Here is a 25,716-nt window from a genome sequence, read left to right as displayed (position 1 = left end):
TCTTTGGCTGTTTTGATTGAATTTTAATATAAAATAAAACTTGCTGCTAACCTTTTGTTTTTCTTTGACCAATAACATTTCTCAGCTTAGTGTATGGGTTATGTAAAGTGCCTGTCAAATGGAGGGATGTCTTTGTTGAAAGAATACAGACTCACAGAAAGTGAGTGACCCTCAGGGATGGGTAGAAATCTCCCAATTTTGACAAAGATCGTTCTCTGGGATTTGTAAAGCTCAAACTATAGACTAAGAAGATGACAGGAGAGTCTGGTGTTTGGCTTCATGGAACTTAACCTATTTCAGCAAGCCTGCAATACTGGGGAAAATAATACATAAATTTATGTTTGTGTCAGCCTTGCAGTTGATGAGTAAGGTTTGTAAAAGCTTACTCCTAAATAAATGCCTATCGTTCCCACTCCATACTCCAGTGATTTCTGCTTCTTGCAAATACTGCCCTCTAGAACAATAAAATTCTGATACAACAATAAGTAAAATATGATTTAATAGCCCATCTCCTATCCTGTAATGATTATGCATCTTCTGTCTTGTAGCTCCCAGCAGTAGGAGGACAGTTGACATTTACCATATCATATGACCTGGAAGAAGAGGAAGAAGATACAGAACATGTTCTCCAGTTTATGATTATCTTAGAGGTAGAGTACTGAGAGCATCATTGATGTTCACCCATGTTACTTCCTTATGTTACTTGAGGTTACCAGTACTGTATTTTTTACCTGCCTTGTTTGACATTGACTTACATGACTACTAAAAATATATACCTGAGGAGTTTTTAATGCCACTCTTATGTTTCACTCTGAGACATATCTAGAAGATTGAGTATATTTGTTGGGTTTGAACGATAAAGGACAACTCTAGACCAGACTTGAAATGAAATTTCAAACATAAGAACCATGTTTCCAAAATATAAATATTATGAAAGTGTTTAGGTACATGCTAATTTACATAGTTGTGTTTTTCTCATTTTAGCTTGCTTCCAGGTAGATTTTATTGTCTACTTCCTTGATTACATTAGATAAAATAAAATGAAACAGGAAGCTTGTTTATTTAGTGATAGTTTAATCTCAACTTCAAAATCCTGTTTTAGGTAAGAAAGGTACAGGAGAAACTTGCTTTCAAGATTTTAAGGGCCATAGGCAATTTCAAAATGCTCGAAGCCTGAAGTTTCCTTAGAGGCTCTCTGCCACCCTTTCTTATCATATCCATTCTTTCCAATAATGTATCCCCTCCCCTCGACACTGATACATATTCAGAGACACGCATGTGCATGCATGTTCGTGATTCCAAATGGGTAGATGTTAATTTAGCACCAGGCTCTGTTGTTCTTCTGTCCTGGAACTTTCATACATGTGAATCTATGACAAAATAAAAAATTCTTTTCTCAAAATGGACATTTTCCAGTATTGGATGAAGTGGTCTGCTCTTGCTCTCTCTTTCTCTCTCTCTCTTTCTCTCTCTCTCTCTCTCTCTCTCTCTCTGTGTGTGTGTGTGTGTGTATATATATCTATGGCAACTAGATGTATACTTTGGAATTCCTTTAAGATGAAAGGAATTCTCTAAATGCAAAGTGTTGGGTGAAATTGCGTAGCATTCATGTGAATGAACTAAGACAAGAAGGATTACCTAAATGTCATAGGTCATTCAATATACTCCTTAGATGCCATTATCCTATTTTGAGAATTAGACTGCAGTCTCTTTTATTGTTTGTTTTTTTCCAAGTAGAAAGTTCCTTTAAAATAATAGCTTAATTCAGTTTTAAGTTTCTTTCCCTATTGTTCTACACAACCCACATCCATCATAAAATAATATATTTGAAATATGTAACTTTTGTGCACTTTTGTCAATTTGAGGTGTTTGTAATCACATATATGTTTATGATTTGTCAGGTAGCTATTATTTTAGTTAATGGGGAACTAACATCATGCCAAACCAAGAAGCAAGAAGCATATGCTTCATAATGCATTTGGCTAAGGTTAATATTGAAATTGCATTGCCTTCCCTTCATGTATACCACAAATATATTCCCTGAATGATAGGGAAAGCCAGCCCAAAAATACAAGTCTACTAAAGCTGGGCGTGGTGGCTCACACCTGTAATCCCAGCACTTTGGGAGGCTGAGGCAGGTGGATCACCTGATGTCAGGAGTTTGAGACCAGACTGGCCAACATGGCAAAACCCTCACCTCTTCTAAAAATACAAAAAATTAGCCAGGCTTGGTGGCAGGCACCTGTAATCCCAGCTACTAGGGAGGCTAAGGCATGAGAATTGCTTGAACCTGGGAGACAGAGGTGGCAGTGAGCGGAGATCACGCCATTGCACTCCAGCCTGGGGGATAGAGCAAGACTCTGTCTCCAAAAAGCATAAATAAATAAAAAATAAACATAAATTTAAAAAGTTAAAAGTCTATTGAGGGTGGAGGATCCAAATATAGATATGTTTGACACTTTTGTGCCCTCTTTTCAGTTTTACCCTTTTTGCTTTCTTTTTTTGCCTCCCTTTAGGGTAATGACTTGAGAATCAGCACAGCCCAAGATGAGGTGTACCTGCACCCATCTGAAGAACATATTAATGTATTAGTACTTAAAGAAGAATCATTTACCATACATGGCACACATTTTCCAGTCAGTAGAAAGGAATTTATGACAGTACTTGCGAATTTGAAGAGAGTCCTCCTACAAATCACATACAGCTTTGGGATGGATGCCATCTTCAGGTAAAATCAAGAACTGCAGCTCCAACGTCCACACATTTGCTTTGGGGCAAAGGTGCAGGAGCCGCCCCAGTAGTGAATTTTTTAAGGCACCTAGGATTTGCTGTCTTCAAAGAGCAGATAAGAACAGAGTCCTAGTTTTCTGAAAGGGTTTCCTCTTAAACCTTTACAGTTTTAAATGCCCAGAATAAATTCGTCTCGGTTTTTATTATTATTGATGATTCGTTCACAATTGTGTCAGAACATGTGATCAATAATGATTCCTATATTGAGAAATGTTATATTGGAAAATAAAGTCTCCTTTATGATGGCTCAGAGTGGGAAACTAAAAGATATACTTTCCAGGGCACTCTTATTCGGAAAGCGGTTTCTAAAATATTTCCTTCCAGTGGTTGTTAACTAGTTTCTGGCTTAATAGTATATAGATTGTAATAAGAAACGTAAGTCTTTTCATTTAAGTAACCACCGATCTCACTATAAAACACTTTAAGACTATAACAGCCACATGGTATAAAGGAAAGAATATGAACTTTGGAGCCAAACTGAGTAGAAATTCAATAAGCTTTATTGCTTATTGTATGTGTGACCTTGGGCAAGTGATTAGGCCTCGAGGAACGTTTCTTTCCAGTGTAAAGTAGATATACTAATGCCTACTTTTCAGAGTCTTTGTTAACGTGATACGTGATAATTAGGAAAGTGCTCATCACCTAGAACACTTTCAGTTTTTTCTTGTTCTCCCCCGCTCCCCCTTGTTTTTTAAATAGCAAACTCTCTGACTTGAACCAAATCTGCTTGTGTCTGATTAACTGCCATAGGCTGCTATATTTTTTTATTTTTAAAACAATGACATTTTTATCTGACAGAATTTTAACTTCAACTGTGTCTGAATGGGCTCTTTACCCTTCTTCTTTTCTACTCTAATAATAAGTAACACAGGATGTCATAGGAAATTCCTTCTAAATCAGATTAAGTTAGATGTTCAAATGTGACCCCAGCCTGACAACCCAGTATACCTTTAATGAAAGCAATGCCTCCAGTATTGGAGTTTTTATTGCTGACACTACCACCTCTCACCTCCCTGTGCCCCATCATTTCCCTGTGCTGCCTAGTTTGCCTTTCACTGGTAATATTTCAACTTAGTCTAATCATTATTACCATTTCCCAAAGGAGAGAACTGCAGAATCATAAACAGAACCATTGCCAAACAATGTACCTCTTTTGCATAGGCAATTCTTCTAGAAGCTGGGTTAAAATACCATGGAGATGAGAAGCAGCACTTAGGAATTAATTATGTTTTTCCCATTTAGTAAATAGAGATTGTCATGATGTTTAAACAGTACAAAGAGATGAGTCCTCCGGCTTTCAAAATGAATGACAACCAAATTGAAAAAAAAAGTGGCTAGGGGGCCTTATTTATTTTTGTCAGCATTGCTTTTCAGGCTAGTTAATACAGAGACATTTCCCCCTGATTTATGTCAGACAGTTTCAGTATCTACCCATCTTAAAATCACTGGTTTCATTCGCAGTCTTCTGAGGTTTCGCCATATAGGAGGAATGCATTCACAGTGCGACTCTGTGAAATGACAAAAGAACTAATCCAAGCAGGTGGCTACTTTCTGTCACCTATATTACCTAAAGCACTGTGGTTCAGTAAGTAAAAGCCAATGTCAGATTTGAAACTCCTACCCACTCAGGTGAGCTGAAAGTGAGCATGAATCTGGAGTCAGTCAGTAAGCTCGTTATATATTATCTTTGATCTACTAGTAGATTGAGTCATATTTGCAAAACATTACTTGAATTGATTTCAACTTGTCTTCCACAGTAGGCTTCCGACTTGGTATACTGTTTGTGTGCAAGCATGAGTAAATTGAAGCTCAACAAAAATTCATATTTAGACATATTTACAGTGGATTTACTTCCATGGCAGTTCTTTCAGCAAATGGGCTTAGGTTCCTCCAGTTATATGGTTAGACGGAATTGTATAACGGAAGGAGAACTGGACTGCGGGTCAAGGATTTTGACTTTTGTTTTCAAGTCAGCTATTTAATAGTTGTAAACATAAGTATGGTTTTGACCTCTTTGGACTTCAATCACTTCATCTGTAAAATAAGGAGAAGGACAATTGCCCTGCCAACTTCAAAAGGTCGCCGCAAGAATTGAATTACAGAGCTGCAAAAGCACTTGGCTAGTGATAACCCAGCATACAAATATGAAGCATTTCTATCTCATCTACTTCATCCCAAAGGATCACGTTTTCTCCAAATACCATTAAGACTTAGAGACCTCTAGAGAAAGGCACATACTGGTATTTCCATACATATGACAGTTCTTACTGTCATTTTTTTCCAGAATCCTGATACTCATTAGATAAAATAATTTATTTTCTTCTCACTGTCCTCACTAGGAAGATGAAGGCAAAAGTAGAACACTTTTCCTTCTTCTTTTAAGAGTATAAGAGAAATCAACCTAACTGAACTGTGCATCTTTCTCCTTTAAATTCTCCAAGCCTTGGATTTAGTAACATCCTTGGTCTTTAAATTAAGAAAGGCTTTTATGAAGCACCTACATTAGACACAGAACTCTGCACAAAATGTATTTTTCTCTTACTTTACAGTAGACATTAGTAGAGTTCACCAAATTTCCAATCTCATCCATAAGAGATATTGCATTTCTCTAACCCTGGAGGGTAGATGTGTCATATGACTTTTTTTAGCCAATGAACTGTGGCAGAAATGTATTTTTTTCCCCCTGGGTTAAACGTTGAATTTACAATGTGAGACTCTCTGCAGCTTACTCAGCAACCAGAAGATTAAAAAAGAGCCTGGGGCCAGGTGCGGTGGCTCGTGCCTGTAATTCCAGCAATTTGGGAGGCCGAGGCGGGCAGATTACGAGGTCAGGAGTTCGAGACCAGCCTGACCAACATGGTGAAACCCTGTCTCTGCTAAAAATACCAAAATTAGCCAGGCATGGTGGTGCACACCTGTAATCCCAGCTACTCAGAAGGCTGAGGCAGTAGAATGGCTTGATCCTGGGAGGCGGAGGTTGCAGTGAGCCGAGATCGCGCCATTGTACTCCAGCCTGGACGACAGAGGGACACTCTGTCAAAAAAGAAAAAGAAAAAAAAAGAACAGCCTGGAATACAGATTTAGCACACAGAGGTCACCTGCCCTAACAGTCACCCAGGCCTGTAGAGGATTTTACATGAGTAAGCCTTTGTTTTCTGTGAAGCCATTGAGAATTTGGAGTTGTTACCACAGCATAACCGAGTCCATCATGACTTTATCATTGATACAACTCATGAGTATTGCTTGAAAATAAATACAAAATATTTTCAAGGCAAGGTATTTTTACACAACTTTTAGTATAAATTTTGGGGTTTGGGGTCAAAAAAGATTATACAGAATTTATATAATAATCTAGAAAAATTCTTGTAAGCAAAGGAGTCTTTGATAACCATATAAATAGTATTGATAGGTACACAGTGTACCTCTGCCTTCTGAAGTTAATGATTTGGATAACTACATTTTGAAGACATTTTGCTGATTACACTAGGACTTAAAAAGATTATTGCAGCTCCTTTGGCATCCGGCTATTGGTAAGAGGTGCAGCCAAAATTTTACCCTACGTTTCCTTCTCATTATCTTTGACTACCTCCCAATGCTATTCCATAAGTATTCGATTCGTTCAGTCTGCAGATATTTACTGAGCACCTTCCATGATTAACTCTCTAAATCTCAGTTCCTCTTCTATACAATGGCAGAAACAATGTCTAAATTTCAAGATTGGCAATTAAGTGAAAACACAATGTATATTAAGCACCTGAAATAGTATCTAGCATATGTTGGGAGGCAATGCAGGGTGACAAGGAGATCTCTGGTTTTGGAGTCGTGCTTGGGTTTGAATCTATGCTGCACCCTTTGCTAATGGTATTATGTTGGACAAGGCTCTTCACTTCTCTGAGCCTCAGATTCTTCATTTGTAAATGTGACTAGACATGAGTTGTTAAATTGTTTATTGATACTTAAATGAAATGTCTTTTCAGCCTGTATCATAGTGCACAGAAGATAGTAGACAATAAGTAGTAACTATTAAGAAGCAGTCATTCTAGGCTAGGCTATAAGGATACAAAGGTGGACAAATGATCATTCAATTCAAAGAAGGCATTTTACAGCAGAGAAGACAGATACATATATATATACATACTGTACATTTATGATAATATAAATAGTGCAGAAGAAGTGTGCACAGTGCATGTAAATAGTGCAGAAGAAGTGTGCACAGTGCATACTGGTAGAACTAAGAAGAAAGAGATGAATTCTTGTGTTAGCATTTAATACACTTTTAATAAATTGCTGCAAAATTATCAGATTCTGTCAGTTACTGCTCTTACTTGATGTGAGATTGAAAATGTTTAGATAAAATATCTTGCTCTCTCTCTATATATATAGAAAAAAGACAATTGTAACATCAAGGGTTTTTTGTTGTTTTAAAGTATAATGTTTTGAGCCAGTTGTTTTAGTATAATATAGCATGTCTTACTCTGGTGGGAAATGTAGTAAAACAAAAATATTGAGAACAATCTTCAAAGCAGCACCAGGACAATGTTTCTGAAATAATTCCAATATTTTCCATAGTAGCTTGTATAATTATGTCCTCTCTCTTCATCCATCATCTTTTCTGTATTTTCAAGGCATAAAAATAAGAAGAGAAAGTCAGCTAAAGCATTTGACTTAGTTGACAATTCTTTGATAGCTCATGCATCTCCAAAATTCAGTGTTTTATTACTGCCAACATTATGTATTTAAATGAATACAGCTTGATATCAAGAAAATGACCATATTGAAGGAAAAAAAATAAACTGCAGCCTTCTTCATGAGTAACACTTGAAACTGTTAAACACATTAAAATCCCATTTAACAAATAGCAGAACCTAATGAACATTGGGATTGCTCAGTGAATACTAATGTGGAATATTACTGGGAAGGATGTTTGAGTGTTGAAATTTCTCATAGCTCAAAATAGTTCCACAGATTAAGGAGAGGAACATCTGTTGTTCAAAAGACAAATGAAATTAGTCAGTTCACTGAAAATATTTTTGTTTTTGTATCTTTTTTAAAACCGTTTCTTAAAGTAGTCAATTGCTCATTCTTCTATTTTGAAATTTCCAGAAGTCTTTCTTTAAGTGTTGCATGTCAATTTTATATCAGAAATTCTTGGGCTGTATCTAGATACAGTTAATCAATCTGCTGTTTAGTAAATTATAGTGATCTATTGTATGATAATCAACTAGCATATCAACCATGAAATCATCTAATTCTGAAATTAAAATGATTGGAATTATAGGCTTATCAAGTGACAGTCCATTAATTCCAGGCAGTTAGATTTCACAATACATTCAGGTGAGTTCTGGTCTCTGGCCTCAAGTTCTAACGATAACAGTTTCCGTTCATTTTCTATGTCAAATCAAACAAGTAATTTGTCTTTTACTTATCTGATTTTATTTGTCTGAAATGTGGTTAGTAGGCTTTATTGTATCCTTTGTCATGGAGTGTGTTAGTCATTGATTGTAATAGAACTGTTTTCCATTCATCTATTCATTTGTTATTTAAGTATTTAGTCAGTTACTTTTGTATACATCTATTCGTCTATCTACTCATCCATCCAACCTTTCATCAGTTCACCCATTCAACAAAAGTCTACTGAACTACTGAACATGTGTGGACATGATCATGTTGCTTGTATAGATGGCAGGACAGGTTTCTGTTCTCAAGGAGTAGCCCATAAGCTTGTACCAACATAATTACTGTCTTAGTTTAGTAACTCTTCCAAACCCTGTTGTGTTAAGGAGACTTATGAGGCCCAGAAATTCTGTTTCTAGATATATATCCAAAAGAATTGAAAATAGGTATTATGTGTTCACGAATATGAATAGCAACGTTATTTATGATAGCTCAAAGGTAGAAACAATCCAAATATTCATCAACTGATGAATGAATAAACAAAATGTAGCATGTACATGCAGTGAATATTAGTCATAAAAAGAAATGACATACTGATACATGCTACAGTGAAATTATCTAGAATAGGTAACTTCATAGCGACAAAAGCAGATTGTTAGCTTACAGGGGTTAGAGGAAGAGGGGAATAGAGAATGACTGCCTAATGGATTCTGGGTTTTCTTTTGGGCTGACAAAATGTCTTAGAATTAGATGTATGTAGTAGCTGCACAACATTGTAAATGTACTAAAAGGCAGAATTGTACAATTTATTTTTTAAATTTTAAATAGGTTTGAAAATGTCCATCCTACTCCAAACATCAAACTTCCTCTCTATGTATAATTTACAATGCTTAATTTTATGTGATGTGAATTGCACCTGAACTAATGACAAGAAAAAGAAATGCCTGTGACACTGCATTTTTCATTGACAGGGTTCCTTGGTGAAAGGGGAATAAAACATTTAATGATTTTCAGATGACACAAGTAACCTAAACACTGTAGAACAGTGATATTTGCCTAATCTAGGACCTTCTACCAGGTTGTCCAAAATGTGCCTCTAGAGAAGGTAGCACTCAATTAATAGTGTTGGATGAGTTTATTTACAGGTAAAGATAATTTACATGTCTTTAGAGGGTGCCACCTAGCACTCAGCAGCTAGGATGATTCCATCCAACTGCCTATATTTGGTGATTTCAGGGTTAATTTCCTTTTCTGCTTCCTGATCATATATGAACTCAAACATATTCAAAAGTACTGTCAAGTGTCTAGGCTTAGCAAAGCGGGGGTAAAAGCAATGAAAATTTTAGAAATCTATTGCGGAAAAGCTTACAATTTGGGTAAAGATCATCATTTTTGAAGATACGTTTACACCTTGTAATGAGCCTTTTAGCTTTGGTCTCTGGCTTGATTCCCAAATTCCCAGCATTGATTCCCAAATCTAACAAGTTATTTGGTAAGTGTGAATCACTGATCAATAAAAATCTACCATCACTCCTGAGAAAGGAACTGAAAATGCAGGCAATAGCAAGAATCAGTTGCTTCTTTCTTATGGTTACAAGATGGCATATCATATGCTATGAAATGTCTATCAGTAATTTTTAAAACTGTAATTATTATGAGTCAATAGTAGTCATTTAATTATGTACTTTTAGAGTTTATTTAAAAAGTATTTTCATACACCAAAATGATTTGGAGATACAAATAGTAAAAAGTGTATTTCTTGTAATGTTCATGTAGTCATTTTTATTTGGTTTCAACAGTCAATGAAAATAGGTTAATAAAATGTCTAGTATTCCATAATAACCTACTGTGTGTTACATATTGTATAAGAACTTTATATTCATTTTCCTTTTAAATCAAGCTCAAGGTATATGGACTATTATATTATCTCCATTGTATAGAAGAAAAAATTGAGGTCTAGAAAGAATAAGTTATTTTCTTCTAGGCCACAAGGCTGGTAAATATCAGAGAAAGGACATAAATCCTGGTCTATTTGACTCGCAAAACTGTATTCTTAATAATTAAGCTTTTAAAATGTCCTTTTACACAAAAGTAGGAAAAGCAAGTAAGATATAGGTAACATTTATTTAAATCATGAATGCATAATAAGAAAAGAAATGTGTGTGTGACAGCATTTTTTCCAATTTTCCATTTGGCCAAACCAGCTTTTCCCTAAAATAATGAGCTATGCCAAATCACTCCACCAACATCACCAGATTGTAAAAATGTACCTGTAAAATGAAGGCCATAGATACAGAGAACAATGGATTTAATTTAGGACAAAAACAAATCCCAGAAATCATTCTAAGTCAGTCAACTGAGCATTTTGAGAAAGTTTAGCTTATACTGATGACAAACATGCAGGTTTATTTCAAAGGAAAAGAAAACACAATGGTTTCATCTTTTATTTCAATTTAAAAGCTGAGATGGAATGTTAATATTGTCTACTTCTGCTTTCCTTGTTTAAGCACTAAAAGAAATGAAGCAGTCATTGGAATGTTTTCCATTTTAAAAATCCCTTTAACTATATGATTTTAAAAATGTCTGTCTATCTTCAAAAAATGAAAATCAAAGCACATAGCCAAGAGCCAAGAGACGAGGAAGAACATTCTCATATCTCTTCAGCACTTGGGGTTGGTAGTGATTGTCAGCACTTTAGACTGAGCCAACTCGACCTAATATGACAGACGACCAGAGCTTTTAGTTATAGTATTCATCAGCTTCCTTTCTCAGCATACATAATTGGCTCATATTTATGTCATTGTTGCTATATGATTCCTACAGCTGTATAATACCTAAGAACTTTACTTATTCACCATCTCTTTTTTTCTCTGCCATAGGTTGAGCTCTGTTAACCTTGAATCTGCTGTCTCCTATCCTACTGATGGAAGCGTTGCAGCAGCTGTAGAAGTATGTCAGTGCCCACCAGGGTATACTGGCTCCTCTTGTGAAGTAAGCTTGCAATAATGCATCCTCAGTGCATTCAAACTTCCCTCAACATTGCTTTCAATAACCTATTCTAATAAGAGCTGTTTTTTTCTATCAATAATTACACAGATAATGGGTATCACTTAAAAAAGAAACTTGAATGTCTACCAAAAGCTGTGGCTTTCAATTAGAGTATTAACCACATAATTTCATCTTGTAACTGTTTCTCTCTGAGATATATTGCCTATGACTGAAAATCTGATGTTTCTGTCTTTGTTATCTATTTGATCTATTGTATGCTGGATGGTAGCAGAATAACACTTCAAAATATTTTATCTTCATTTTCATCATAATGGTTATCCAAAATTTAGCACTGTATTTTTTTTTTTACTTTTCTCTCATTTTTTAATTCTATGTATCACACTCTTCCTCTACTTCATTTCTAAGAATACAACCAAATCACAATCATCTGAAGCATTACAATCTTCAGAATGTCAAGAACATAATATATAGAAAAAGTACCTTGATAGAGAAAATTGCCTATAGGTCTTTCATTTGTTTAGCACCTAATGTTTGAGATATTTATTGTTGTCTCCGTATCCTAGATTTATAATAAGATAAATGGTTCTTACTTAATATCACAGTGTGTCATCTTAAGGTAACACTTTTTATTTACTTCTATATATTTTCTTTTAGATTGTCTGAAAATTAGTTTTACTTGAAACCTGGTCAAAAAATGTGAACATTATTTCCTTGACAGAGGGCATGGCTTGCAGATAAATAGGAGCTTAGTTTCTTTAAAATGGTGCCTTTAAGGAATCATTTGAGTGTACTGAGATATTTCACTTCAGAACACTACCTCATTATGCCATTTATAGAAATACTCTAGGCATTGCTTTGTCGGTTCTCTCGTACTTGAAAAATAATGCATACATCTAGAGATACACAGTCATGTTCATGACAGCTGTGTTTCCTTTAACTGAGCTCGGATTCACCTTTCTAGAAATAAAACTAGGTATAACTTATAGAAGTACTTGCTTTTCCAAAATTCATGTAGATAAGATCAAAATAATTATGGATATCAATTAGCTATGTCAACCTAAATTTGATTTTACGTATAAAACATACACTGTATTTGATGAAACAAGAGCCTTTCGCTCTTGATTCCAACCAGACTGCTCTATTTGAACTTTGAAGATCCTCTCTCAATTGGCATAATACATAACTTAATTCTACTCTTGTTTTAATGCTTGTTTCCACATATGTTATTCTCATCCTTTGCATTATCTTTTATACAAGTTCCAAAAGCCCATTGAATATAAAATTACTTGAATATTACAATTGCTTAATTGGCTATGCTTTTAGTCTCTTCCTTCTCTCCGTCAAAAATATTTTTGATACATTCTAGATATGTCTGATAAATTCTGTAAATTTACCTGCATAAATTATCAGTAAGTACATACAACATAATCCCTGTCCTTATGGAGCTAGCAGTCTGTTTAGGGAGACAATAAATACCTAGGAAAAATAGGATCTCAGCGCTATGTAATTAAGAGACCAGTATGTGCTACAGAACATACATACGATAATCATTCAGAGGGATGAGCTACTGCAGTGGAGAGAGATGTAAAGTGTCCTGGGGTGGAGAAACCTTAAATTGGATGCTAAATAATGGTAACAGATAGATAGAAGCATTTGAGTGTGAAAAAAAAAAAAAAAAAAAACAAAGAAGAGAGAGATAATAAAAGCTTCCTGTATCTGTCACTCAAGAATTGTTTGATAAATAAAGTTACTTTGTAATCCATAAAAGAACTTAATTGAATCAAGAGACAATGAATTTTGGAACTTTGAATTTTCTCTCTGACTTCTTCATTTCTTCTACTCTCTAAAATTCGTTTTTTCTTTATGAAAATTTTCTATCCCTAAATTCTCTATTATTCAGTCCTATCCTTTCATTATTTCATTTGCTTTTCAATTAAGTGTAGTTCATAAGGCCAGTCATTCTAACCTTGTTATCACTAATATCCTGGGATCCCTTAAAAGCTGAGTAAACACCAAAGACCATTAATGTCTTAAGTCCAGCTTGCTGAGAACCTCTAGCCAAAAACAGATCAAATGACTCCATTGTAGATATTCTCTTTAACTTCATTTGAGGCCAAAATGTTGATTCAGAATCTTTTTCTCGTTTCTACTTGACTTCTTATAAAGTGTTCTACAGTTAAATCTTTTTAAAATTTTCTTACTGCCATAGTACTGTCATCATTCATTTCACCTGACAGATGAGACAGGTGGGATACTAAAAAAAGAGTTTTGGGCAATCTCAGTTTCTTCTATGTAATGGAAATAATATTAACCACTTCATAGAATTGCTTGTTTGTTCATACTTTCATTTAGCTGACTAGTATTTGATGATTATATATTTTGAGACAAACAAGACCCTACACATGGAAAATAGTACAATTAACAATGCAGATATTGTACCTGTCCTCAAGGATGTTGCATTGAGTGGTGGCATTAACAATATGCCAGAAGGCAAATATAATAAATGTGACAAATTCTATGAAGGAAATAAACAGGGTGAAATAAATAGGGTTCCATGATAAAGTTACTGCAAGTGGTTGTATGAAGGTTAGAAAGCCTATTTTGTAAAAGTTTGTCAGGAAAGGCTTCCTGAGGTGGTGACAGCTAAATGGAGTGTTGAAGAATGAGAGGGACAACGATGTAAAAAGAACTGCTAAGGAAGCAGTGTAGATTGTGGAGTATGTAAGGACTGCAGAGAAGGAGCATGGCTGGAGCTTTGTAGGCAAGGGGGAAAGTGGGACAAGATGTGAATGGAAACGCCAGGCCATTAGGAGTTTTGCACATATAATAAGAATTGAGCATTTTATTCTCATGGCATGGAACATCATTGCAAGCCTTTTAGCAGAGAAGTGGAGTAGTGTAATGATCTGATTTACATTTTGGGGTTTGGGGTATTTCTTGTTTTTTGAGACAGGGTCTTGCTCTGTCACCCAGGCTGGTGTGCAGTGATGCTGTCAAAGCTTACTGCAGCCTCAAACTCCTGAGCTTAAGCCTCCTGAATAGCTGGGACTACAGGTGTATACCACTATGCCTCAGCCTCCTGAGTAGCTGGGACTACAGGTGTATACCACTATGCCCAGCTATTTTTGTTTGTTTGTTTGTTTTAATAGAGACAAGACCTCACTATGTTGCACAGGCTGGTCTCGAACTCCTGAGCTCAAGCAATCCTCCCACCTCAGCCTCCCAAAGTTCTGAGGTTACAGGCATGAGCCAAAGCAGCCAGCCTGAGTTACATTTTTTTGAAGAAGGCATTATGGCTACAGTAGGAAGAACATGTCTTAGGAGGGCATGAATGATAGGAAGGAGAAGGGTTAATATGTAGTTGCAGTGGAACACCACAATAATAGTGGGTGCTGTTAGGATCATGGCAGGGGATATAAAAAGACTTATCATATTCTATATATTAAAGAAATAAAGAGTTTAAGAATGAATCATAGATGACCAGTTTGAACGATTGATCAGTTGCTTGTGTTGTCATTTACTGAGCTGAGGAAGACAGAGAGAGGAATAGTTGGTGGGGGTGGGGGGGTATGGAATCCATAGTCCAGTTTAGAAATTTTAGGTTTGAAAAGACTGTGAAGTGTAAATGTCAATGTGTATTTATAATATTCAGGTCTTAAATTCAGCATGTCTGTCTGGTCTAGAGATGTTTTTGGAAGGCATCATAAACTATGGAACTGAATAAAATTACCCAGGAGAAAGTGCAATTGATTAAAAAAAGAGAAAAATAACCCAACTCAAGCCCCGAGGAGCTCCTGACATTAAGAAGCAGGGTCAAAGCAGAGGACACAGCAAAGAAATATGGTAGAAATTTGAGAAGTGTGATGTCATAGAAGTTGAGAAAAGAAATTGTGAGAGGAAAAGGAGTCAGTTAGGCCCCAGGCTGATGAAAGGTCAGATAAAATGCAATTGCAGAATCGTCCATCAAATTTGGCTGCATGGAATTTGGTGACAAGGACCAGAGCAGTTTTAATTGAGAGGTGGTGACACAAAACAGATTAGAATGGAATGAAGTGTGAAAAAGAAGTGAGGAGTATAATACCTGTTAAGAGTAGTGTTACTGAAAGGAAAAACATAGATGACTGGAAAAGTTATATGAGGTTGAGGACAGTTTTGTCATTTGTGTTTTGTTTATTTTTGATGGAGACACTAGATCATATTTTTTTTTGTGCTGATAATAATGACCCAGTAGAAAAGAAAGTTATTACTAATGCATCAGAGAAAGTGAATATTGAGAAGAAAACAGGTGCTGGAATCAGATGACAAGTGGAGCAATGTTCCTTTAGGAAGAAGGACCCCACATCCCCCACATCTCTTGTTTGGAATGGGAATATGGCAACAAGGTTTGGAGATATATGCTTAGATCTCTGGACTTGTTAGTGCAAAGATGGCTTTAATTTTTTCTGTGAGTAATAAGATAAAATCACTGGCTAAAAGAGAGGTGTAAGGAGTTGGGAAGATTGAAGAAAGAAGACGTGGTATGAGTAGTGCATTTGCAGAGTATTAAAATAAAAAACTTATTAAGGAAAACTTCATGGATATCTGTCTGAAAACAGATTAGTTCTCTCCGTTTTCTCAATATCCTTAATTTTTACCCCCTTATGAACATGTAGCTTCACCGGCTTTTTTTTTTTTTTTTAATTATTATACTTTAAGTTCTAGGGTACATATGCATAACGTGCAGGTTTGTTACATATGTATACTTGTGCCATGTTGGTGTGCTGCACCCATCAACTCGTCAGCACCCATCAATTCGTCATTTATATCAGGTATAACTCCCAATGCAATCCCTCCCGCCTCCCCACTCCCCATGATAGGCCCCGGTGTGTGATGTTCCCCTTCCCGAGTCCAAGTGATCTCATTGTTCAGTTCCCACCTATGAGTGAAAACATATTTCAGAAAGAAATCACTTCTATAATAAATCTAGGGATACAAACAATTTAATGGGGAGGTATGGGAAGGGATTTAATTAGGAGAAATGGAAATGGAAAGGGATAGAAATTTGACAATTTTGGGTTGGTTGTGGGAGTTGAACAATGAGAACACATGGACACAGGGAGGGGAACATCACACACTGGGGCCTGTTGGGGGGTGGGGGCTAGGGGAGGGATAGCATTAGCAGAAATACCTAATGTAGATGATGGGTTGGTGGGTTCAGCAAACTACCATGGCACGTGTATACGTATGTAACAAACCTGCACGTTCTGCACATGTATCCCAGAACTTAAAGTATAATAATAATTCAAAAAAAGAAATTTGACACTTTTTTGTTACTGCTCAAATTAAAGAGAAAGTTTATTTTATTTATTTTCAGATATGAAGTATCAGTACATAATGCTTTTATGTGTTTGTTATTGATGCTCAGATTTGAGAGTCCTCATATCCTGAGGCAGAAGGAACATTTCCACGGACACATAACACAATTCTATATCCTTTATTACTTCAGTGATTGCTCTTTTGTTTCCTTTTTCAACTGAAAAAGATGGGCTTTTCATGATATATGATGTTGTACTCAACCATCCGGAAATATAGTAAATAACCCACAAGATGCAATTTCACTGGAGGGGGATCATAAGCTCTTAGAGGGCAGCAGTATTTGCCTCGTGCTTATTTTGCATCTCATCCACTTTGTAGTAATCCCCACAGACGAAAAACTTAATTAAGGATGACGGGGAACTTAGAGCAGGCATTGACACAGGGAATCTAAGACGCAAATATCCTGTTTTAATCAGAATTCAGTTTTTATATAATAAAGTGTTTCACATTTTAAACAAGGAATGAAAAATACAGGCAAAGTTATAGAAGAATGCCATCAAGTAAACTAACAAGAAAGTATGTGGGAAATAAATCATAAACTTTTTGTATACATAGCAAAGCATAATAGGATTGAGGAAATTTAGCATGAAATACATGAATTATATATGCGTAGAAATTAGCTGTGTACGTGGTCAAATATAAGTGTGGGTGCTGCCTTTCTTCCAAATCATGTCAAATATTTTCTGGAAATGATGAAGTTAAGGGCAATTAGTATGTGGGAAAGTGAATACATTCCAGAAAATCAAAATTGCTTGGGATGACATTGGGTACTCTCTTAGGCTAAGATTATATGATGAGTCCTTTTATATCAGCTGCCTTTTTCACAGTACTTTTTCTTCTATTTTCCTGTCTGTGCTTTTTACTTTGAGACTGTCACATTTCAATTCTTTATATCTCTGCTTTATTTTACCATTTCAGAAGCGACACCAAGCTAATGCTTCCTCTAATCTCATACCTGCCAATAACACTAAGGTCAGTGCAAAGCCCCAATGTCAGGAAGAATACCTCTGTCGCAACGTGTCAATAATGGCAATGCTTTGACAAGCACATTTGATGAGTTTCCTACCTGTTATTTTCTATTATCAGAAAACAAACAAAAACAACTTTTTGTTTTAATCTCCAAGACCGACTAAAGCCTTATCTTCCTTTCAGTCTTGTTGGCCTAGGCACAGGCGAGTTAACGGCACCATTTTTGGTGGCATCTGTGAGCCATGTCAGTGCTTTGGTCATGCAGAGTCCTGTGATGACGTCACTGGAGAATGCCTGGTAAGTGCTCTCTTCTTTGGGGATGCTGATTGACAAGTCTGAAATCATCTCAACAGATGCTACAATTCAGTTACTACCCTGGGGGCCTTAAACACTTGAGTCAGTAAGTGCTTTGACAAAGATCTTTGTATTGAACTGAATTGGAACTGAGAATGCCCTTTCATATGTGATCTTCCTAATGAATATGAAGAAGTGTTTATCCATGTTAGTCCAAGAATTAAATTAGAATCACATATATTATTTTAAGGCATAACTTATGATTGGAGATATAACTACCATGAATATATATGGTTTACTTCCTTCTATAAATCTATGGAAAGTACAGTGTACTTTTAAAATAGAGAATAATTTTTATCCCCATAACATGAAAAGTATAAAATATAACCTTTACAGGAAACATAATTAAGTTTTCTTCATGTTGAAAGTGAAAACATACTGCATATTTTTATTTAAAATGTTCAGAATTTAACTAAATGCATAGCATCATTTGTAGATTAAAAATAAAAACAATATGTAATACATATTCACCAGAGCTGCTTCTCCTTTACAATTAAGTCTAAGCTTTAACCAGAAAATAGGCTTTACAAAGTGCAAAGCACTTTCCATTCTGCTAAGAAGTCTTAGGATTGGAGAATTACACTGAATAGACCATTTTGATTAACTCAAGGGCACATTAGTTTTATATTGTCTGACATGGCGTGAAGCTTGAAACAACACTTCTCATTTCGTTAGTCTTGCAGAAACACAATTTAAAATGGTTCCAATTTAGGAGGATATCACCCTCTCATTTCCCTGAAGAATTTAAGGCAGACTCTGTTATCTGTAATTCTTAATATTCTATCTTTCTCTTGCTCATTTTCCCCCATTTCTCTTCTACTTAAAAGCTTCTGGGAAAAATCCAAAATGAAAATTCAGGACTCTCGTTTCAGTGTAATTTGGCATTTAGGTTTATTGATGCTCTTTCTCTTTTCTGTATATAAGATTTTGTTTAATTGCATTGCATTATAAAGCATGAGAGTCTTAATTTGTGGATCAGTAGATTTTTGAAATGACATTTTTATGAATAGAAAGACTAAGTGATTTTCATTTTAATTATGCCATAAGTCTTTTAAAATGTACTTTGGGAAAAATATTGGGTTACCTTTAAACACTTTACGAACATGCAATACGAAATAATATGCAGCCCAAAACTGACGTGGAATTGTTTTACGTACCCTAAGAAGACAAAAATAAGTATGTCATAATACCAAACTCATAATGTTCTCTATAGTCATATTTCATGTTGAATTCATTAGGATAAAATCAAATCAAATGTTCATGCTGAATTCATTAGGATGAAAGCAAATTGGTCCATTTGGTGATGTGATATTTCTAAAACTAGAAGCCTTTTTTAACGAAGAAAACAGTGTCATTCAGCATAATTTTGAGAGAAAGAAGGAAGAGAACAGACCCTACTAATGAAACCTACTTTACTGATTTTGTTTCATGAACAGAGAGATAGGAGGTCTCTTTCAAATAACAGAGCGATCTTGAGGCAACAGTGGACATCTTGATGATAAAGACAGAATCTGGTGTTTCCTGAATTTTCCATCATAGCTAGTAAATAGGTGATCATGTAGGATATACTGACTTTCAAGTGCCCTTTCTCCAAAATAGTACTGAAAACTAAGTGCTGATATTCCATTTTGAGTATGTGAGTTCTGATATAATATACAAAGAGAAGAATATTTTAATGTTGCTCATCAAAGGCATTCTTACTGTTCAGTTGACCCTACATTTTAGCTTCTTATTTATTTTTCATGAACATTAAATAGTATGGTTTTTACCATGAAAAATAAATTTATGAACGAATGCTTAGCTTGCTTTAAAATTTGATTATAAATTATCTGAAATATATTTTTGACAACAGAACAAAATCTAAACTTCTGCAATAGTGTAGGTCTATATTAAAAAGACATTTTAACTCAAAGTACATTTGAAATAAGCCAGGAAGTATTCAATGTCACATGGGAAGATTGCATGCTTGCTTCTTCTCATGGTTCTTGTGATATGTAATGTGAGCAAAAATTTGTAAAGCGCTTTTGTAACAGGACGCCTGTAAAAATAACCAATTCATCAGAGTGAAGTTTCCATCTTTTTGTTTTGATTTCCATTATATAGGTTGTCTGATGCTATTTTCTGGTTTCCACTACAAAAATACTTGAGTTTTAAGATGATTTTTATTTAATGAAACGTGACATTAGAAAATGTAAGAACTACATATTATTTCTCTTTTAAATCAAAAATTGGGAAAAAAAAAACCCTCTTAATTATGCAAGATTTTCAGTTGAATGCTAGAAATACCATTTTCAACATGTTTAAGGCATAATTAATTTTTTGATTCCATTTCTTAAAACCCTTAAGTCTTTGAAGACATAATTTTAGTTGTATCAGTGAGATAACATGCAAATAATTTTATTAAAAAAAACAATTCTTTAGTAATAGCTTAGTTTAGCTAAACTTAAAAATTGAAGGGAAGTAAAACAAAAATCAAATCAGGGGAAAAATCTTTCTCCATGTTTTGCCCATTAAATCCCAATATGCTGCATTATTCAGGCAAGTATTTATAGTGAAGTTGACCTTAATGCTATCTTTTAAAACGTTTTGTTAAAAATAAATTTCAGAAAGAATTTTAAATAACTTAAAGAAAAGCCTATTTTCAAATATCACCAGTTACTACAGAAATACATATTCACATTTAGTTGATGAAACTGGCATGTGATGTGTAAAATTTTTCAGTTTTCTAAATGTTTAATTATGAGTCAAGCAAGCTTCTCACAGATGTAATACACTAGTGCGTTGTCCAAGCCATCAGAGTCCACTGAGGCCAAAATTAATGTCTGAGCTAAGAGGGCATAGCCCCAGAGGATTTGTATGACTAGCCACAGTCTCCATTAAATTAGCAATTTCAAGCTGAACAATTGATTTTTACCTGGAATCAGCTACAATTTCCATTAAACATATGTCGTTAGTGCCCTATGACCACATACCACACACACACACACACACACACACACACACACAAAATCATGTATTTTCTTAAGGAAAAAACTAAAGAAAAAATGAAGTAAGATTTGCATAATGAAAAACATTAAAATGAATTTCAGTCATCTTTTTGTAGGTATGCATATGCTGAAATTAGTGTGTAGTTTATAAGCTAGATATTAAATTAACTTTCAATGCTATTTCCCTACTATAAAATTGACCATTTAACATGGAAAAAATATTCTTGCTGGTGGGGAACAGACTAACGACTTTGTAGACCTATTTTTGGCAGCATGTTGATCCTTGACACCAAAATAATAAACTCTGATGCGGATTTCTTTCTCAGAACTGTAAGGATCACACAGGCGGCCCATATTGTGATAAATGTCTTCCTGGTTTCTATGGCGATCCTACTAAAGGAACCTCTGAAGACTGTCAACCCTGTGCCTGTCCACTCAATATCCCATCCAATAAGTAAGTAACAAACTTACCCCGTGAATAAATTCAGCATCCATTTCTGCAAATACACTTTTCATAGCAAATATACCCTTTCTCTTATCCCTTGTAAATAAATAATAAACACAGACATGAATTTTTTTCAGGAAAATAATATGAACTTTCCAAACCTAAGGTATTTAAAACTATGAGGATTTCTAAGAATTTGTAATTTTTTAGCTCTAGTTTTGGTGATTTAATATCTGAGAGTAGAACTCAAGAAGAATTTTGACACCAATTCCAAAGAACATAAACATTTATACAAACACATACATGTGCATGCATGTACACACCTACACACAGACACATACCCATCTTCATGCCTTAATAAAAGGATACAAATACAGCTAATTTGGATTCTACCCATACACTATTTTTTTGTGAATCTTGGGCAAGTCATAAACCTCTCAAAATGTAAACTGAAGGGGCTGATTTAACTGACTTTTAAGCACCCATCCTATCTCTTCTTTTAAAAAAATTTCCAGTTGTTTACGTAGAACAACCACCTTACAGCAGATTTTCGAAAAACACACAGCAATAAGAAAGAGCCCTTGACTTCCTCATTTCCTTACCTTTTAGGGGAATGCTATATCCAGCTGCTTGAATTCACATTTCCTCAGGGCAGCCATCTCTAAGTAAACAGCTAAGCACACTCCAACGAAAATATTCTGTTTTGTTCTTAAATTGGGATACTATGTTGAAAAAAAATCAACAATTGTTACTCAAAAGCAATTACAGATAACTATACTTTTAAATAAAAGGAGATTCTTTTCTGAAGAACTCTCTTAAAGGTGAGCTTAGTGCTTAATGAAGTTCATATCGTATTGTACACTTTCCAGCTATCTCTAGGCACTGTGATAACTGACAGAGCAAAAATTGTCAGTGATCTTTAAGGGAGATCTGTCAGCTATAGTCTTTAATGTGAAGATGTGATCAAGTAGGTCATACTTCAAACTCTTACCCAGAATGCGCCTAATTAAAATGGTCTTTTGTTAGATTCAATGAATACTATAAGCTAAAGACTTTCAGATAATTCTGACATTAAGTTTAAATGTTCTCCTTGGAACTGTTCTTCCTACTGTTCAATCCGCATGAAATCCTTATCCTCCCAATGACCCTCTTTACTCAGAATTTTTTACCTTACTCATTGTTTGGAAAAGAAAAGAAAGCACTACTATTTAATAAAAGCAGACTGCTATATTCTAGGCCAAACACTATATTTGGTATTATTTCACCTTCAGCTATAACTCAGTAAGGTAGATATTATTATCCTCATTTTATAGATTAAGAAATGAAAACTATTAGTAGAAAAATGGCATTATGGTGCCAATTCTAGAACCAGAATCTTTGGTTTAAATGCTGGGTTCCATTCTTTCCAGCCGTGCAACTTTAGGCAAGTCACTGAAACTCTCCGTGCCTCAGTTCTGTCATCATTAGTTATAATAACAGGACTCTCATAGGGTTGATGTGGGAAAGACATAATTGAAATGTGTAAACCACCTAAACTGTGACTGGATATGATGAACCCAATCTAAGAGCTGACTGTTATTAACCTGCTCAGAGTCATAGAGCATTAAAGTATCAGAGTTGGAATTCTAGTTTTAAAATCCATGTGCTTCCCAAATCTCTACAGTCTTCAATGAAGACTTTAAAAAAAAATACACAGTGCATTTTAAGTGATAACACTAAAAGCAATAATTAATTCATTAGATAAGTCAATTTATCTAGCAAGGTTTTGAGAAAATAAGACTTTGGGTTAATGCAGGGTTCCTCAACCATCTATGGCCTGTTAGGAACCGGGCCGCCCAGCAAGAGGTGAGTGGTGGACGTTACCACCTGAGCTCTGCCTCCTATCAGATCAGGCAGGCATTAGATTGTCATAGAAGCTCGAACCCTATTGCGAACTGCACCTGTGAGGGATCTAGGTTGCATACCCCTTTTGAGAGTCTGACTAATGCCTGATGATCTGACGTGGAACAGTTTTATCCCAAAACTCCTCCCCTGCGTCTGTGGACAAAATTGTCTCCAAAACGAGTACCTGCTGCCAAAAATGTTGGGGACCACTGGTTAGTGTATATTAGTGATCAGAACATTTCCAGGGCTTAAGGCATGAGCCTGAATGAGCACAAAGCTGTAGATTCTTTAACAACCAAGGATGTTAGAGAAGAGGAAGAAGGCAAGAGAGAAACTTACTAGAAAATAATGAATATAGGAGAACAAATGTAATATATTCCTTCATAATTAATGGCTACTCAAGTCTATGATAGTCACAACATCACACAAAAACCTGCCATCTGGTATGTAAGTGAAGAGTTAGATCACCCAATGGAAGACCTACTCGTTTGCCATGGCTGAATGGCATTCTCTTAACCATTCTCATTTACATGAAACTCATTGTTCATGACTAACATGCATTTGAGGAAAGCAGAAGGATTTTATCTGGCCACTTGTATTGCATCTCCTTCTCAGCCAAGATACCAAGAGCATTAGCACCACTATCAATCCAATAGAGCTGGCCGCTCATTGCACCATGTGAATTCCAGCTGAATACATATTAGAATTATATAATTCATTGAGTATGTAAACCCTATGGATTTACCCTCAAGTCTGACCAACATTTACTATAAATGCAGAGGAAACATTAGGGAGATAATTTTGCTTGGATAATTATAGGCATTCATGACCCATTGTTGTCTCTTTATTTGCTGTGCATTTACTTGGATAATGGGTTCTAATTGTTGTTTCTGAAAAAGAAAGAAAGTCTGCAAGCATTAAGACACAGTCTATCAGTGCCAAAGGGATTGGGGTTCCAGTGTCCAATAATGTTATTTCCTAAAAGATGTGTATTCCAATTTGGTATAATTATGTTGATCCTGATTTTTAAAAATGCAGATAACACAGTGATAGCAATACCAGTAACACCAAGTATTTAAGGATTCTTCCATTTTCAAAGTGCTTTCACTTAGAGTAAGTAATTAGCAATACTAGTAAATATTATAATTAGCAAATTATCAAATATTAATATTATAAAATATTAAAACTAGCAAATTACTAAATAATAATTTTATTTTTAGTAATGGAATTGGGACTAGAGTAGCAATCTATTTTAAATTCCAGCTTTCAATGTAGTATTTTAACAAGCAGAAAGGGAGGGCAGTGATAATTCACTTAGTTTATAAATCTTAGAAGTTTTGTGATAGGATTATAATGTCTTTTACATTTAAAACAATTTAAAACAATTTTACATTTAAAACAACTAGAAAATTATCATAGTTTAACTGCACAACTGTGATGAGAAAAATCCGTTTTCATCTAACAACCTGAAATGTTTAAAAAAAAATCAGTAAACAAGACACTTACTGACCTAGGGAAACTATCCTTTTTAAAAAGGTTTTGTAAAAAACATTACTGTTATAATGTGAGCTAGAAACTCTGAGATATGAATTGAATATGTGCACATAATCCTGAAGATGGGATTTTAATTTCCATGGGTTATTCAGAGAGAAAAAAAAAAAAAAGAGCTAAAGGTTGCCGCAACCTTCATGGGAAGTCTAAAGCTTAGTGATAGTTTTACCTTGGTGATTTATCTGTTTAATCCCTGGTCATAAATCTTATAGATCACAAGCATTTTGGCTCCAAATTTCTTAGATAATATTGCTAAATAAATCAAATGTGTAAGAAGATAGAGATAGATTGGTGTAATTATTATGATGTATGAATACAGACAAGCATATAATATTTAAATTATACATATATATCAACTTCGTCAACTGTTTACGGTGGGCACTGTGCTTGGCCTTCTCATCTTGTTGATGTATCTATTCTAACTATAGAATGTAACTAGGCAGTAAAATTTATCTGGAGAGAAGCAAATAAAAATGTAAGTATTCCAAATGTTTATATTCACTAATTTCTGGCATTACATAGCTTATAGGTTAAATAAAATATGAAAGAGACGTGTGAATCTCTGCCTTTGAATACTTAGGATGTGTTTGAAAATATAATGTTATTGAAGTTGTTATAGATTTTCATCATTTATATAATAAAAGACAGTATTGGCACAAGGCTGGGCAGAGGTAGGCCCTCAATAAGTTCTGTCTACTAATATCATTGTAAATACTACTGCCTTGTGTGGGTCAGGAATGCTGAAATTTAAGTTTTTGAAAGAATGAAACTCAAATTTAAGTTGACCTTTAGATCATATTGAATGCATATTGTTAAAATTAATATAGAGAAATATATTCCAAGACAAGAGGTAAATTTAAGGAAACATCCAATTTAACCATATTCTCTAGAAAACTGGGAATGCTCTAGATGCTTTAGTACTCTTTCCTACACATTGTTTTATGTCCACATGGGAGATTATGATGGGTCTTCCTGGTT

The 25,716-nt window shown here is 35.0% G+C and overlaps 1 protein-coding gene across 7 annotated transcripts in view; it reads left to right on the top strand.

Annotated features, from left to right (window-relative positions):
- LAMA2 (laminin subunit alpha 2) overlaps positions 1–25,716 on the top strand; it is a 676,086-nt gene that overhangs the window by 399,554 nt on the left and 250,816 nt on the right. For 4 of the 7 annotated variants that reach the window (XM_030928801.1, XM_030928802.1, XM_030928800.1 and 1 more), the window contains exons 13-18: positions 549–650; positions 2,517–2,728; positions 11,064–11,175; positions 17,467–17,520; positions 17,701–17,814; positions 21,185–21,312. In XM_030928801.1, coding sequence (XP_030784661.1) covers positions 549–650; positions 2,517–2,728; positions 11,064–11,175; positions 17,467–17,520; positions 17,701–17,814; positions 21,185–21,312 — 722 coding nt within the window. The remainder of the gene's footprint in view (positions 1–548; positions 651–2,516; positions 2,729–11,063; positions 11,176–17,466; positions 17,521–17,700; positions 17,815–21,184; positions 21,313–25,716) is intronic. The other 3 variants (XM_030928799.1, XM_030928804.1, XM_030928803.1) reach the window with 1 other exon arrangement.

This window comes from Rhinopithecus roxellana, chromosome 4, assembly GCF_007565055.1.
Source record: "Rhinopithecus roxellana isolate Shanxi Qingling chromosome 4, ASM756505v1, whole genome shotgun sequence".
Lineage (NCBI taxonomy): Eukaryota > Metazoa > Chordata > Mammalia > Primates > Cercopithecidae > Rhinopithecus > Rhinopithecus roxellana.
This window is presented reverse-complemented; position numbering and strand designations above follow the sequence as displayed.